The 15061-nt window shown below is 47.3% G+C and overlaps 1 protein-coding gene across 1 annotated transcript; it reads left to right on the top strand.

Moving 5' to 3' along the window:
- Positions 1–11228: 11228 nt before the first annotated feature.
- On the top strand, positions 11229–14541 carry HEY1 (hes related family bHLH transcription factor with YRPW motif 1). The gene is made up of 5 exons (XM_050971521.1): positions 11229–11360; positions 11467–11542; positions 11616–11699; positions 11816–11897; positions 12703–14541. The coding sequence occupies exons 1-5, from the start codon at positions 11269–11271 to the stop codon at positions 13284–13286; spliced, it is 918 nt and encodes a 305-aa protein (XP_050827478.1). The 5' UTR covers positions 11229–11268; the 3' UTR covers positions 13287–14541.
- Positions 14542–15061: the final 520 nt, after the last annotated feature.

The raw sequence follows: 15061 nt of genomic DNA, 5'->3' as shown, positions 1-15061 counted from the left end.
GCTGTTTATGTATTTATTGATCAGACACTCCAAGCTCAATATTGTTGAAGCCTGTTGACCACCTCACCACCTCTGATGAATGTCACATTTAAACTATAGGATATCCTACAGGTTTTATGCAAACCTGGTGAAGCAAAGGGCCCTAGATTGGTTGTCCTCTGCTGGCCATGCCAGAGGATCTGATATGGGTAGTCAGCATGCCCAAGCCCTCTGCCCACTGCAGCATTTCCTGATTCCTGCTCATGTGCCAGCCTGTGGGTGCAGGCAGCAGCACCATGGAGCAAACTGGCAGGTACAGATTCTGGGCCAGAATCAGGATGTAGAGCATTGCTCCATAGAAAACAAGGTTTGATTTATTCTGCTGACTGTGGAAAAGCACCATTTTAAATTTTTTTGTGTGTAACCAAGTATATTGGACCAGTACACACACCAAAAGAAAGCTGAAATGAGGTCGTTCATTTAATTTGTAATTCCAGAAGGGGTGGGCACCTTCACAGAACATTTTGCAATTACTGTGACCAATGCACCCAGAAGCCTCTCTTTTAGCTGGAGCTCTGTTCCACTGAAGTGACTGTCATAGGCTACTGTGGCCATAAAGTCTGAGTGAAGCTCCCTCAGGCTCCTATAGGCTTTGCATATCAGGAGACAAATCATGAGCCACTTTCCATATTCAGTGAGAAAACAGGAAAAAGAACAGAGAACTTTTGAATGACTCACTGATGGGCTGGGTTTTTTTGTTCTCATTGGAGCTTTTTAATTTCTAAATATAAATAATGACTTGCAAGGACTAAAAAATAATTAACTAGAATTAGTTCTGAAGAAGCTTTGTAATTGTTACAGTGCACAGAGTTGCTTTGCTAGATTATTTTTCCTTTGGTTCAGGTTACTTGTGCAAAGATGTTGGTGGTCCTCACATACTCTTAGAAGATATCTGAACAGAGCACTCACCACTCCCTGCAGTGCAATTTTGTCTGATTAGCAACCTCTCTGGGAGATCAGTGTCTGGAGCAGTTTGTGAGTTGCATTATAAAAGAAATAAATAATAAGAAATTATAATGCTTGCAGTCAGTGGAAGACCATAGGTGCAAAAAGCAGCAGACTCTATCACTGTTAGTGCTATGCCCAGTGTTCCCCTCAATAATACTGCAGCCATTCCAAAGGAGAGGGATGCTTTTCATCAGGAAGAGGAAGATCTGACAGGACATTGTTCAGGACTACTTGCAAAGATATCAACCTGGGGTCAAGTCAGGGATTATTTAATGGAAATAATGAAGTTAATGATGCACATGTGAATGCCTCCCATATTTCTACATGGCACCTTCCTCACTGGTCACCAGTTTCCTGAGTAAAGCAGGCCATGATGCAGCGTGGATTCTGCAGGTCTTTCCCTCTCTAAGCTTCTCCACATTCACAGTGGGCGAGTCTGACTTCAAGGCCGACTCTGCTTTCCAACCTGCTAGAGCACCAGAAGTGCCTGCTCATCTGCAGAGGGCTGGGTTACCAGCTACTTGCTCACCTCTCCTTAAATTCTAGCTCTTTATCTCATTGAAAGCTAGACTGCAATTTACTTACCAAAGCACTTGGAGCTACTGCATGCATGTGAAGTGTTTGTAAATGACAAAAGCAGTTTTGAGCAGAAAGCCAGATGTGCATGATGGTCCAAGGACACCAGCTCTGAAGCCTTGCACAATAACTCTGTAAAATGCTCTTTCCATGGCAGGAAAAATTACCTGCATTTCTCTTGGCCAGCCATTCAGTCTGTATCTTCAATAATGCAAAATATCATCCTGTACCCTGAGCTGAAGAGGCTGTCATGAGACAGGTAACCCAGACAGAGGGTTCAGTTTCTAAAAAAAAACAGGGTTGGGGGATAACATAAATGACAACATCCAAGTATTAAAGTGACTCTCACAGAGATGGCCTTTAAGGCTGAGCTGACTCACAGGGAAGCATTTTGCTGTTTCCGAAACAGAGGACTTGTTTTCCCCACCGAAAACCCCAAACCAAACAGACTTGAGATATTTTGGTTCCCTGTAACCCAAGTGAAAGCAAAATAAAGGCCTAGAAATATTGGAATTTCCCAGAGGATGGAAATTTTTGCCTAGCTGCAATCCCACAATGTCCAGGCAGACTGATAGCTCTTTCTTTGGGCCTTTCCTTTATCTGTACCAGAGTTGAACAGGAAAGCACAGGCCATACTTGCACTAAGCCCGACTGTGGTCATCAGCAGCACACCTCTGCTTTCACAAGCTTGTGCTTGGTGAAAGAGAAGCCAGCTCAGATTTATACTGTGACGTGGTTCTGGGCGCTTGGCAGCCCCCTTCCCATGTCAGAGATTCGGGCCTGCCTCCTCCTGAGCACCAGTGCCTTTGCTGAGCCCAACCACGGCAGCGGGCACTCCAGCCCGAAGCTGAAATGGGAAGAGCCCCAGCCCCGATGCTCCCGGCAGGGCTCCCTGGCCGCCCTGCCCACCCTTGCTCTGCTCGGCCCTGCCCTGCTCTGCCCAGCGCGGCCCTGCCCTGCCCGGCCCAGCCACGCCTGCTGCCGCTGCCGCCCCGCCGCTGCTCACCGCTCTCGGCCCCCGCTATTTCCTCAGCGCGGGTGCAGAACCGGCCCACTCCAGAGTCACTCCAGAGCAGCAGGACAGGGACTCTCAATGCCAGAGGAGCACGGCCCCAGGGCTCGCTGGCTGGCTGAGAAGGGCAGCTTTCAGCCCAGGCTGCGGATGCGGCAGCAGGGGTCGGTGGGACCCTGTCAACTCCTACGGCTCCAGTTTGATGCCTGTGTGGGCTAAATGCTGCCTGCATGATCTGAGGGGGGTCTAGTGTGCTCAGCATTTGAAAATGAGCGCCAGGGCTATGGGCAGAAGGATGTAACTAGAGATCTAAAAGTTAAAAAAATTTTTAAAAAATGCACCTAAACCAAATCCAGTGTTGAGCCTAAAACCTGATCCATGCGCAGGTAGTTGGTGCTGCTGTGTGACTCGGCCCTGCTGTCTGACGCCTGCTCTAATAAGCAAATGCCATGACTCAGGCAATCTTCCCTCTCTCTCTCTCTCTCTCTCTCTCTCTCTGGGTCTCATTTCATTTTGCAAGCCATGGCATGAACTAGCTTAGCTTTGCAATAAAAAACGGACTCACTTCCTAAGGGCAGGCTAAAATAACCTGAGGATTTTTTTTTCTCTAATGGTGCTTTTACCTCCTTAGCCACAACAGAAAGACATTGGGGATTTCTGAAGAGTAAAAAAAAAAAAAAAAAAATTAAAAAATCAGGCTTGTTAAACACAGATGAGATGTTCTTTCCAGCCCAATTTTCTCTGTGTCTCTGAGTTGCTCCTTTTCAGAAGAGAATCTGTGCCTCTCTGGTGTCTAGTGCTTGACAATCAGCACTTCTTCTCTCTTCCCTGAGTGGTAAGGCCGGGGGGAGGGAGAGGGCTGAAAGTAAAGCAAAGAATTGTTCAGATTGCCTAGATCCCTCCAGGAAGTGATCTTTCTGCTTTTACTCCAGACACACGCCTCCCAGCTAGCTAGCGGCTCCAACTAATTAGCACACGTGATGGGAATAGGAAACAAAGCCACAAACAATAGTAGCGTGGGAACGCAGTGTAAACTGCAATTACATAGACCCCCCCCTCCTCCCCCGCCCGCCCCCCACTCTGCCCTTTTCCAAATAAATAAATAAAGGCATAAATAAATAAGTGTATAAATCCGAAATAGCTGCCGACAGTGCGGCAGATAAGCATGGGAGGCAGTGCAAACCGTGCTGGGTAGGAGGTAAAGATTGGCATTTGCAGGGAGAGCAAGAGCCAGCTATTATTTTCATTCCATACTTCAAGTATATCGAGGCTGCTTCGTTTCCTTTTGTTCAGCGTTGGGGCACAACAGAAAAATCTGTTTGGGGAATTTCAGCACTTGCCAGGTCATGGGGGAGGTCACTCTACTTTTGTTGGGAGAGAGGCAGAAGAAGAAAGAGGGCAATCAAATATCCTCCTTGAGACAGCTTACAAGCACATGTCTCATGCTGTCAGGGGGCTAGGCTCCAGTGTGACACTTCCAGCTTCTTGTCCTCCTGCCAAACTGAATATGTTTGGTATACGTTATATATGTGAGAAGTGGTCACCACTTCCCTGGCCGAGCACAGCTTTAAGACACAGGATAACGGAGCTATTGTGTGGGATTAAACACATTTGCTGTGGTGTAAGCATTAAGAGCGTGTGACTGTTTGCACTTGCTTTGGAGCACCGTCATTAATAGTGACTGTGGGGGTGCTCCTGCCTGGAGAGCTCATCATCCTGGCATCTCAGTGCTTGCACAGTTATGTATTGAGAGCCATGTCTCAGAGGTTTGGTTTGCTGACAAGTAAACACAAGGGATTTTTATCATGGCTAGAGCAGTATGAATCAAGAGAGGCCTGGGTATGCCTGGAAAGTAACTGCTGTAGCTGACCTGGCATGCTGCTTTGATAATGTCTTTTCCCATATAACTGAGATTTTCTGGAATAAATCTTTTAGATAGGGGCTGTTTTGGAAGAAAACTATTTCCCCTGGAATAGTTTTTCATTTTAAGAAGCAGCTGAAATGAAGGTTGCTCAGGGAACAGTGGATCTATACAGGATACTGGTTTTGCACTGCTGTACTGGTCAACTCTGCAGGGTCCACAAGTCTTGACTTTTCTGAAACTGACAGGAATGCTGCTGTTTTTAAGAACCGTGAGCAAGACTGAAGTAAAGGAAATCACAGGAAAATACCTTCAATGTCAGTGCAGGATGTTACAAAGCTTTCATGGCACTTCAAAATCTCAAAATTATGACCTCTCAATTTGGAGTCAAAATGCTCAAGTCAAATGGTAGGTACAGTATCTAACTCTGTTCTGGCAAAATCACAGTGACACTTCTTTTCTGTGGTTTATTTTTTCCCTCGTGTTCCATAACATAATAGAAGAGACAACAGATGACAGGATTTGATTTTTGTGTCCTCCAATATCCAAACACTCTGACTGTCTGGAATAAGGTTTCACATTCCAACCAGTCAAGCTTAGTCATTACCTGAAGTAGCTTTGCCAGGATCTCCATGATGAAACCTCAGCCAAAGCCCTGACCAACTTTGTGGCAATTGAAAATCCCTGGCACTTTCTCACTCTTGTCACACATGCTAAACATCCCCTCACAGTTCATCTCTCTGTGGCTGGGGAGTGTCTCCTGTAGTGGCTGCTTCCCCAGGTTTAACTTTTGCTCAGGTGGCTGATCGCCGTGGGACAGCAGCTGTCTGGTAAAGCCTAGGGCAGAAAGGTGTGAGGTGAATACAAGTTATCATCTGAGAGAGAGCAGATGCTCTTCTGGGAGGCAGTGCTCACCACTTCAGATACAGATTATTCACCATTTTCATTTAACTCATCTGTGCAATGGTCTTAATAGCTGGTACATTCAATAGTCATGGATTAATACTTTGATTTGCTTTATTCCAAACTGCCCTTACCAACAGCTAAAGGGCACGCTCCAGTTTTATTTTTATTTTTTTTCACAATGAAATTCAGTTCAAATAAACTTTTTTAGGAAAAAATATTGTTTTTATTAGCCAAAAAGCCAGGTTTTCCCCTTGAAAGAGCATACTATAAAAAATTAGTTTTCATGGTAAAACAAGGTCTGGGAGTTGTTCTCTGTGCCACACCTCCTAGCAAGAATGAGTAGCACACACACATTTTTCTCAAAGCTGCATCTTACTGGCAAAGAAAACTCAAAGTAGGTCTCAGACTGAAAAATCTTCAGAGCAGGGACTTCCATACAGCACTGTATAACACAAACATGGTTTGAACACTACTTTTAAAACACCAAAGTTGTAAAATTGCACAGGAAAACATCTAGTCAGCCTGTTCCTCGATGGACTGTGAGGAACAGCCTGACTAGATGAACAGCATGAAACCAGAGCAAGTTTCTGCATTATTATTCCTCACTGAAGCACTGTAGGAACAGAACAAAACTATTTTGGTAAACTCCAGAGAATTTGGTTATAAAAAGTTGGCAAAAGGAAAAGCTGGGTTTACTCTGTGATATTTGGTGCCAACTGTACTGTGATAGTGAGGAGTGACTGTGATAGTGAGCAGTGATCACTGGTGTAAATGAAGTACCCATTTACAGTGAAATTGTCACCATGGTGGGATGGTGTCAGTAGTTGACACAATTTTGGGGCCATTGTCCCCTCTAGAGCTGGCAGTGCTGTCAGAGGCTGTCCTGCCAATACTGTGTTGCTGACTTTTTGTGTGATTTTACACAAGGTGCACTGTTATACATATGGACAGGGTGTCACTTTCCCGTGAGTAAGATCAAAGGTGGTTGGTTGCAAGTCAAACCAGAATTTCCTACACTGTGCCATGTCAAGTTTGCCTCCTTTTGCATCTATTCTGAGACAGCCATTAATTAACATGACCTGGTGTCATTCTTCCTGGAGGGTCTTCCTGTATCCTGTAGTGTCTTTCCACAGGACAGCCTGTGTTGTGGAAATGGAAGAAGGGATATTTATGGAAGAAGCTGACATCTGTAAGAGCCTTAGGTCAGATGGAACCTTGCATAAAAAGAGAAAAGAGGCAAAATTTATTGGAAAGGAAACCAGGTAATAAAATAGCCAATCTGCCTCTTCCCTCCTCAGTCACAGGGCTGATGAAATATGAGGTAGCTTTGCCTGTCAGCAGCTTGAATGTGCATTCACAGATTAGCTTTTTGCACAGTTATAACACAGGTCTGGTTTTGGAGACGAGCTGGAGCCTAAGCAGGTAAATGCAAAGAGTACCTGTAGGAGCCATCCAGAACAGATATCTGTTTGCACTGCTGCTCTTCCTATGCTGACAGTGCTAGTCTTGCTTATTCATAGCTACACACTGCTTCCAAAAGATGACACTTGAAACTCATCCTGCAGCAGAAGCACTGCAGCGGGAGCATTCTGCTTACAGTAAAGACTTTTATGTAAATATTATTTATCCCTGTCCTTGCCAGCTTGAAGAGAGGAATGTCTTGATGATCTGAACATCACTACAGATGCATTTGAATGTGTGAGGTTTATGTCCTTCTGCTGCAGCAATGGCTGCAGCACAAAGACACTCAGCTCCTGCATGGCAGAAGCTGGGGCCAGTCCAGTGTGCTTAGAGAGCACCCCAGCCTAACTTCTGAGCTGGCTATTTGGACCTCTGGCATGTGCAGACAGGAGTGTCAGAGTTCAGCTCCTGAGGAAACACATTTAGAGTCACAGCACTGCTAACAGATCATGCAAGGAGTCTAAAACCCACCTCTGTCACTCCCATTCACTTCTCCAGCACTTCCATCTGACCTGTGATAACTAGTTTTGCCTTGTGTCAGTGGCACCAACAATCAACACTCAGCCAAAACTCCGTAAAGAAAAGAACGAGATTTGGAGCAACAACTCTTGCTTGCGGGACTGATGCTGCAGCTGGATATATGCAGGGAGGGGAGGTCAGAGGGGAGCACTGATGTTTTTGCCTGGCTGCAATGTGAGTGCCAGAGCCACCAGTTGAATTGGGCACAGTAACCATAGCAACATCGAGTTTCCGGGACTTGGGGTGACAGGTTGACGGGATTACTCTTCAAAGCACTTGCTCTCTTGGGAGAGAAAACCTAAAGGAAGGGGATGGGAGTTAATTTAGCACACACACACTGGAGCAAGGGTCAGCTGTGGCAGGTCTCTGCTGGAGGGAAGCCTGCAGCAGCAATAAACAGCCCCATTTCAAGCACTTTGAGTAGCACCGAAATCACTAAGGGGGGGCATCCAACAAAGAAAAATGTGGGGTGCACACAAAAACTAGCACCACTCCCTTCCAAAGGACAGTTGCCACAAGAGCTCCTGCATGTCTCAAACCTGAGTCTCTGCTTTGGTGTGATGGCTGTACACTGCCATTCCTGCCATTCCTGCTTCCAGCACTGGGGGCCAGATGTGGCTGTAGACACTGGATCTGGAAATGCTGAGTTGTGCCAAACCTGGAAGCAATGGGGAAACTGAGGCAGAGGGGAGTGCAAAAGGGGGCAAGTCAAGTGGTGGTGGTATGTGTGGTAGGAAGGGGTGTGAGATGAAATATTTGGGTGGTGGGGTGACTGAGGCATGGCATGGCTGCAGTCGGAGGTGGCCATGTGGCAGGCAAGAGAGCACTGCAATGTGAAACAGGGAGAAGGGAGGCACAGTGACAGTGTAGGGGACAAGAGAGAAGGCTGTCATCTCCTAAGGCTCACAGCCTCATCGGTGCAAAGCTATCAGTGGGGGCTGAAATTAAATTCTATTTAGAAGGATCACCTTATGCACTGTTTTAATTTCCTTGGGCTTTGGTGAGCAATGGGCTGCTCTCCTGTCTGCCGTTCTGGTGAGAGAGATGTATGACAGCGCTGTCTTGGTGTGTTGGTAATTTTGAGCTAATAAAATTTCCCTTTGGGCCATGGTGAACAATTAGACCAATGCTATGGATCCATGCCCAGCACCAGAAAAGCACAAGAGCAATTTAAAGCTGGTTTTGCTGTCTGCTCCTCCTAGTGCTGGATAGGAAGATTGAAACCACACACAGGCAAACGTTTCCTATCTTCCCACAGCTGCTGATAGCCAGCTACAATTGCTCACGCTGTGTGGAGGCACAGCTACACTCTACCTGCCTGTTCTTGTAAATCATTTGCAGAAGTCAGTGTCTACACAAGCTCAGAAAGCTTCTTTGGAGGCTGCCTGGCCCCAGTGGTTCACAGATCTAAAGAAGGGGGCAGCTCCAGGATCCAGGTGCTGGGAACCCGGGAGGCCACACCTCTACTCCCAAGCAATCAATGCTTAATCCCAAGGAACTTCTTCTACCATGTTTGTTTTCTCCACAGTAGAAGAAGATCTATATGTGCCTGGGTGGGAGAACTCAGATGTGTAGTCTGCAGGCCAGAAAGGCATAAATGTCACCGTACCTTTCACTGACCTGTAAAAGCAAGTGGTGCAGGCAGACAAGTTTCACAACAAAAATATAGAGGCTGGGAAGGTGGATGTAATAAGTGCTGACACAAACTTAATTAAAGCACTGCAGAAAGGATAGCTTTGTGAAAAAAATAATGTGGGAATAGAAGGTTTCTGTCATCTTCTGTTAGCTGCTTACAGGTGGCTACAGGACTGTTTCTATCTTCTTAACTGCAGGTCTTTTACTACTTTTAGCTTGGTCCCTGCTTCCATTTCCCTTCTACTTAAGATGATTTGCAAAAATATGGGCATCTCCATGAAAGAGACAACCCTGTGCTGGTAACCTAAACCAATGGGAGGCTGAAGGTAATTATCCCAGGGCCTTAGAATGGAAAAATCTGGGTTCGTCAACTCTTTGCTCTCATAGGATGCTCATCTTGGTTACCCTCCAGTCCATCCAATTGTGAAACGTGGAAGAATCAGCTTAAAAGGGAACCTGAGTTGAAAGGCTCCATGTAAATGAAAATTTAATTATTATGAAACCACCTCAAAGGGTACACCCTCATTTCACCTGTCCTATTTTGCCTGTACCTCAGCCTGAGAAAGCTGGCAGAGTAAAGAGGACTTGCTGGGGGAATACAGCATTCAGGCTGAGGGCCCTGCTGAGTGAAAGGCAGCATGTACTCACAGTAAGCGTGCCAGCCAGACCTCCACACATCCTATGTCCAGTGCTGACCTTCCCTGTCATTCCTCCCTCCTTGCCAGCAAAGGCCATGTGCTTTCAGGTTCTTAAAAGCTGTTCCTGCTCCTGCCCACTGCCACAATACGTGGTGGGGGGAGTAAACAAGAAAAGGATGTGGCTGGCAGATTTGCAGTTTGGAAGGGTACAGGGAAGAGAGATGCCTTGATTTCCCTTGCATTGCCAACAAACTGAAAAACCGCAAGTTTTTGTGGTTTTTTTCTTGTTTGTTTGTTTTGGGGTTTTTTTTTTTGGTTGTTTTTTTTTGTTTTGTTTTGGGTTTTTTTTGTTGTTGTTTTTTTTTTGTTTGTTTGTTTTTTGTTTTTTGTTTTTTTGTTTGTTTTTTTAAGGAGGGCAATCTACTCTTGCCAAAGCTTTCCCTTCTTCTTTTAGTCTGGAAAAGAGAATTGGGGGTGACCTTATCACTCTCTAGAACTCCCTGAAAGGAGCTTGTAGCCAGGTGGGGATCAGCCTCTCCTCCCAGGCAACCAGTGACAGGACATTAGGACACAGTCTTAAGCTGTGCCAGATGAAGTTCAAGTTGGACATGAGGAGCTATTTCTTCACAGCAAAGGTGATACCTGGAATGAACTGCCAGGAAGATGGTGGAGTCACCATAACTGGAGGTGTTTAGGAAAAGAGTGGATATGGCACTTAGTGTGGCACTAGCCATTGTCTGGTTGACCAGAGGTCTCTTCTAACCTCATTTATTCTGTGGTTGTACTCACTCAGCTCTCCCAGGCCCTTGCTGCCTTAGGGAAGCTGTCAGAAACTTCATCAGCCTCTGCAGGGTGCAGTGATTCCACTGGGCTTAGGCTGCCGGGGACCCCAGCAGGAGGAGCTGGCAGAAGGACTGTTGGGAGCCCCAAGGGTGCTGCCCTGTCCTGCCCATCTGCACAGCACCCACAGCACCCACACTGGCTCCCCAGCTGGGGACGTGCCCATTCACACCCCTGCCCAATGCCTGCCATCCATCCATCCATCCATCCATCCATCCATCCATCCATCCATCCATCCATCCATCCATCCATCCATCCATCCATCCATCCATCCATCCATCCATCCATCCATCCATCCATCCATCCATCCATCCATCCATCCATCCATCCATCCATCCATCCATCCATCCATCCATCCATCCATCCATCCATTCCCCCCCCCGCCGCGCTCCCGCCGCGTTCCCACGGCCGCACCTCCCCCGCGGCGGGGGCGTGGCCCCGGCAGCGGCCGGCGGCGATTGGCTGGGGCGGTAGCGGCGGCGGCCAATGGGGGCGGGCGGGGCCGGCGCGTGGCGGTGCTGGGCGGCGGGCGGTGGCGGGCGTGCTCTGCCGGGCTGCGTCCGTGCCCGCCGCCTCCGCATCCCTCCCTCCCTCCCTGCCTCCCTCCCTCCATCCATCCATCTGTCCATCCATCCATCCCTGCTTCCCTCCGTCCCTCCCTGCCTCTGCCCGCTGCCTCCTGCCCGCCCGCCAGGCGTGGGAATTCCATGGGAGAGACGGGCGCCGGGCGAGGCGCGGGACGCGCTCTGGGCGCGCTCCTCCCGCGTCCCGCCGCTCGCCGCCTTCCCGACGGCCGCCCGCGCCCCGCCGCCCCCGTGCCCGCCGTCGGTGCCATGAAACGGGCGCACCCCGAGTACAGCTCGTCGGACAGCGAGGAGCTGGATGAGGCAGTCGAGGTGGAGAAGGAGAGCGCAGACGAGAATGGGTGAGCTCAGGCGGGCTGCGCCGCGCCCCCTACCTCCCCTCCGTCCCGCGGAGCCCCGGCACCCCCGAACCCCCCGCGGTGACCGGTGTCCCGCTGCTCCCCGCAGGAACCTGAGCTCGGCCGCGGGCTCCATGTCTCCGTCCACCACCTCGCAGATCCTGGCCAGGAAGAGGCGCCGAGGGGTGAGTGCCCGCCGGCCGGCCGCGGCTCTCCGCAGCCCGGCACGGCCCCGCTGACCCTCGCTCTCTGCCCTAGATCATCGAGAAGCGCCGCCGCGACCGCATCAACAACAGCCTGTCCGAGCTGAGGAGGCTGGTGCCCAGCGCCTTTGAGAAGCAGGTAGCGCCCAGCGAGCCTCCGCGGTGCCCCCCCATCCCTTCCCGGGAGGGAGCGTCACCCCTCGGTAACGTCTCTGGTTCTGCCCGAAACGTTTCGTGCCTTCCCTTCTCTCTTAGGGATCAGCCAAGCTGGAAAAAGCAGAGATTCTGCAGATGACTGTCGATCACCTGAAAATGCTGCATACAGCAGGAGGGAAAGGTAAAGTTTTGTGCGTGACAAGAGTCAGCAGCCCTGCAGGGAGGCTGCTGTGAGAGCAGTGCATTCCCGAGCATTGGCAATGCCTGCAGAAAGTGAACGGCAGCTCTCTTGCGTTTCATCAGGAATTAGGGACTTTCTCTGCTTCACAAGATTTGTGACATCACTAGCACTGAAAGGTTTTGCAGTGCTAGCTCTGAGGAGAGAGTTGTTCTAGAGGAGAGTGACTACGTCTCTCTAGCAGTGTGTCAGCGCTGCAAAGTGAATCAGCTTTTGGCAGTTTGGAAGGCAGTTGTTATTGATGTCTAATGCTTGTTTCTCTAATTTTCTGAAAGTTCAGAACAAAACTAGGAAAAAATACAGGATGAAATAAGTAGTGAAAAGATTTAGCAAAAATGTTGAAAGGCCCTTTTAAGAAAAAAGTACTTTGCCTGCTCAAGTCTCCCCTGATAAGTTAGGACTTGTGTTTCTAATGAATTTCAGTGTGCTGTGGTTTAACTTGCACAAGGGAGACAAATGGAAGGAACAAAAATACTTTCTTCCAGCGTCAGTGGGCAATTCTATTTTAAAAATGGCAGTTTGTGCCTGGTCTTGGGACTTGCAGCATCACAGCACAGAAATAAAGGAAAAGCTTGTTAAACAAAAAAGGAAGAAAAAAAAAAGAGCTTGGCAGCTAGTCTATGGTTGGGAATACTAACCACGTCCAAGTGAAATATGCTTATAGGGGAGGGTGGAGTGGGAAGGCTACTTGTAGACAATGACTAGAAAACAACATCTTAAGACTTCCTTCTCTGTTCTTTTCTCTTAGGTTATTTTGATGCTCACGCTTTGGCTATGGACTATCGGAGTCTCGGGTTTCGAGAGTGCCTGGCTGAAGTTGCTCGATACCTGAGTATCATAGAGGGCCTGGATGCCTCTGACCCTCTGCGAGTTCGGCTCGTGTCTCATCTCAACAACTACGCCTCTCAACGGGAGGCAGCGAGTAGTGCACACACTGGCATTGGACACATTCCTTGGGGCAGTGCCTTTGGACATCACCCTCACATACCTCACCCGTTGCTGCTGGCTCAAAATGGGCATGGTAATACCAGCACTTCAGCATCTTCCACAGAACCACATCACCAGACCAGAATTGCTGCCCCACATGCTGAAACTTCCTCACTCAGAGTGCCCCCAAATGGCAGCGTCGGACCAGTGCTCCCCGTGGTCACATCTACTACCAAACTGTCTCCTCCTCTTCTCTCCTCCATGGCATCTTTGTCTGCGTTCCCCTTCTCGTTTGGCTCCTTTCATTTGCTGTCCCCCAACGTCCTGAGCCCATCTACACCAACGCAGTCAGCAGCGCTCAGCAAACCCTACAGACCCTGGGGGACTGAGATTGGCGCCTTCTAAGAACTGACTCTTTAGCAAGGGTGGGAAAGCCTATAAACCTAGCTGAGCTGGGTTATGCCACCCTTACAGTTGAAGTTCTTAGTAACTGGGACAAAGGTACAGCTTCACCTTAACTGAGTTTATCTAAAAACTGTCTCGATGGATTTTTCTTTTTATTTTCTACATTTTTGTATTAACAGGTTGTTTGTTTTTTTTTTTTTTCTGATAGTTGCTGAAGTTGTCCAAAAAAAAAATTACAATAGTGGTTTGTTAACACTTGTGTTAGATCTCTGCTGAGCATTTAAGTCACTTTTGTAAACAGTTTGTTTCAAATGTTTCATTTTTCCTGAGAACATCAGACTGGCTTTTTATGAAGAGATACCACCTATTATTGTTAGTGATGGCTTAGTTTTGTTACTAATTTTTCCAAGACCATTCTTCTCAGCATTTACAAGCTGTGTTTTTGTTAATATTTTGACACTGAGATGTTCTATAAAGAATTACTCTTTTTGTAAACTATATTTGAGTCTTATATTTCTGAGCAAAGCGTTGACAAATCAGATGGACCTGCTTGACCAGCTTTATCTAAGAGCCCAATTCCTCTTTCTTCTGAAGCCATTTGGTATATTTGGCAATCTTATTCTAGTCCTTAGTAGATATTTGCTCACTTCCTAGAACCACTACACTATTTCTTCCATCAAAAGGAGCAGTATGAGTGGGGAGGATGCTAAAGTCAAGTTGCACACTGTATTGGTGGTGGGTTTAGTTGCTGGGGAAGTTATGGGAATTAAAGTTGTCACCTGCAGTAATCTCCCAGCTGGAGCTGGTCACATGCAACTTCATTCCATAGGGCCAGATCCTGCTTTGAGTTACAGTGGAGTAATTGTTCTGCTAGCCTGAATTCTTGGGTATCTGAGGTCAGACTCTTCTCTGTCAGTTTCAAATTTTCAGCTGAAACAGTTGATGCTGGTATTTAAATAGCCAGTGGAATGGTACAGTGGGAACCTGTTCAGTGCACATCCTTGTTGTTTAACATGCATTCTAACTAGGTGATGTTTCTATTGCATTTTAGGTGCAGTTCAGTGCCACTCCTCATTTTTTAAGGGTTCTGCTGTGTTCTTGTGTGCCTGAGACTGTGCATGTACCTATATTTTGCTTGATTTCACAAGAATCTTAATCTGAACAGGTTTATTGAGTGAGTTCCACTGGAAGGGGTTTGCCTGCTCTTGTATCTGTGTTGTGGCTAAATAAAGAAGAAAGAACAAAGTATTTTAAATGACATGCTTGTCTGATATATATCAGTGGAGAATTCTATGCCTGTGGGTGTCACAGGAGATGTTGAACGATTGCTACTTAGTCCTGCTGTGGCCATTTGTATTTGCTCTTTTCTCAGATATTATGGCATGTGTAGCTTTACTAGCTGAGTCCATGAAGAACCACAGTGCCTTGGAGTAACAGTCAAGGGAAGGAAAATGTAGGATTTCTTTTGCACATCACTTTTATGTGCCTGGCAACGCGTGGGCAGGTAGTGAAGATAGCAGGGTTTCTGCTAAATAAGAGGTTAAAGCTGCACTGCACTTAAATATTCTTAGTGACTTGTATTAACTTTAAAAAGTGATCATCTCTACAAATATGACATATCTTTTCTATGAGTCTAACTCATGAAGTTGTTATCTGTCCTATAGGTCTGGAATGAAGTTTTGTATGTTAGAATGAGGTTCAGATCACATTAAATTCATCAGTGCAGAAACTACCGCAGATCTCTGACTGATCCTGTGTTTGTTTCTGAGTGGTAC

Source organism: Serinus canaria, chromosome 2 (assembly GCF_022539315.1).
Source record: "Serinus canaria isolate serCan28SL12 chromosome 2, serCan2020, whole genome shotgun sequence".
Taxonomy (NCBI): Eukaryota; Metazoa; Chordata; class Aves; order Passeriformes; family Fringillidae; genus Serinus; species Serinus canaria.
This window is presented reverse-complemented; position numbering and strand designations above follow the sequence as displayed.

What these genes read in the sequence shown, in the direction of transcription:
- HEY1 (XM_050971521.1), top strand. Translation starts at nt 11,269, where the DNA reads ATGAAACGGGCGCACCCCGAGTACAGCTCGTCGGACAGCGAGGAGCTG. An exon ending in CCAGGAAGAGGCGCCGAGGG is followed by an intron (nt 11,543 to 11,615) that starts GTGAGTGCCCGC and finishes TCTCTGCCCTAG; the next exon opens with ATCATCGAGAAGCGCCGCCG. An exon ending in GCATACAGCAGGAGGGAAAG is followed by an intron (nt 11,898 to 12,702) that starts GTAAAGTTTTGT and finishes CTTTTCTCTTAG; the next exon opens with GTTATTTTGATGCTCACGCT.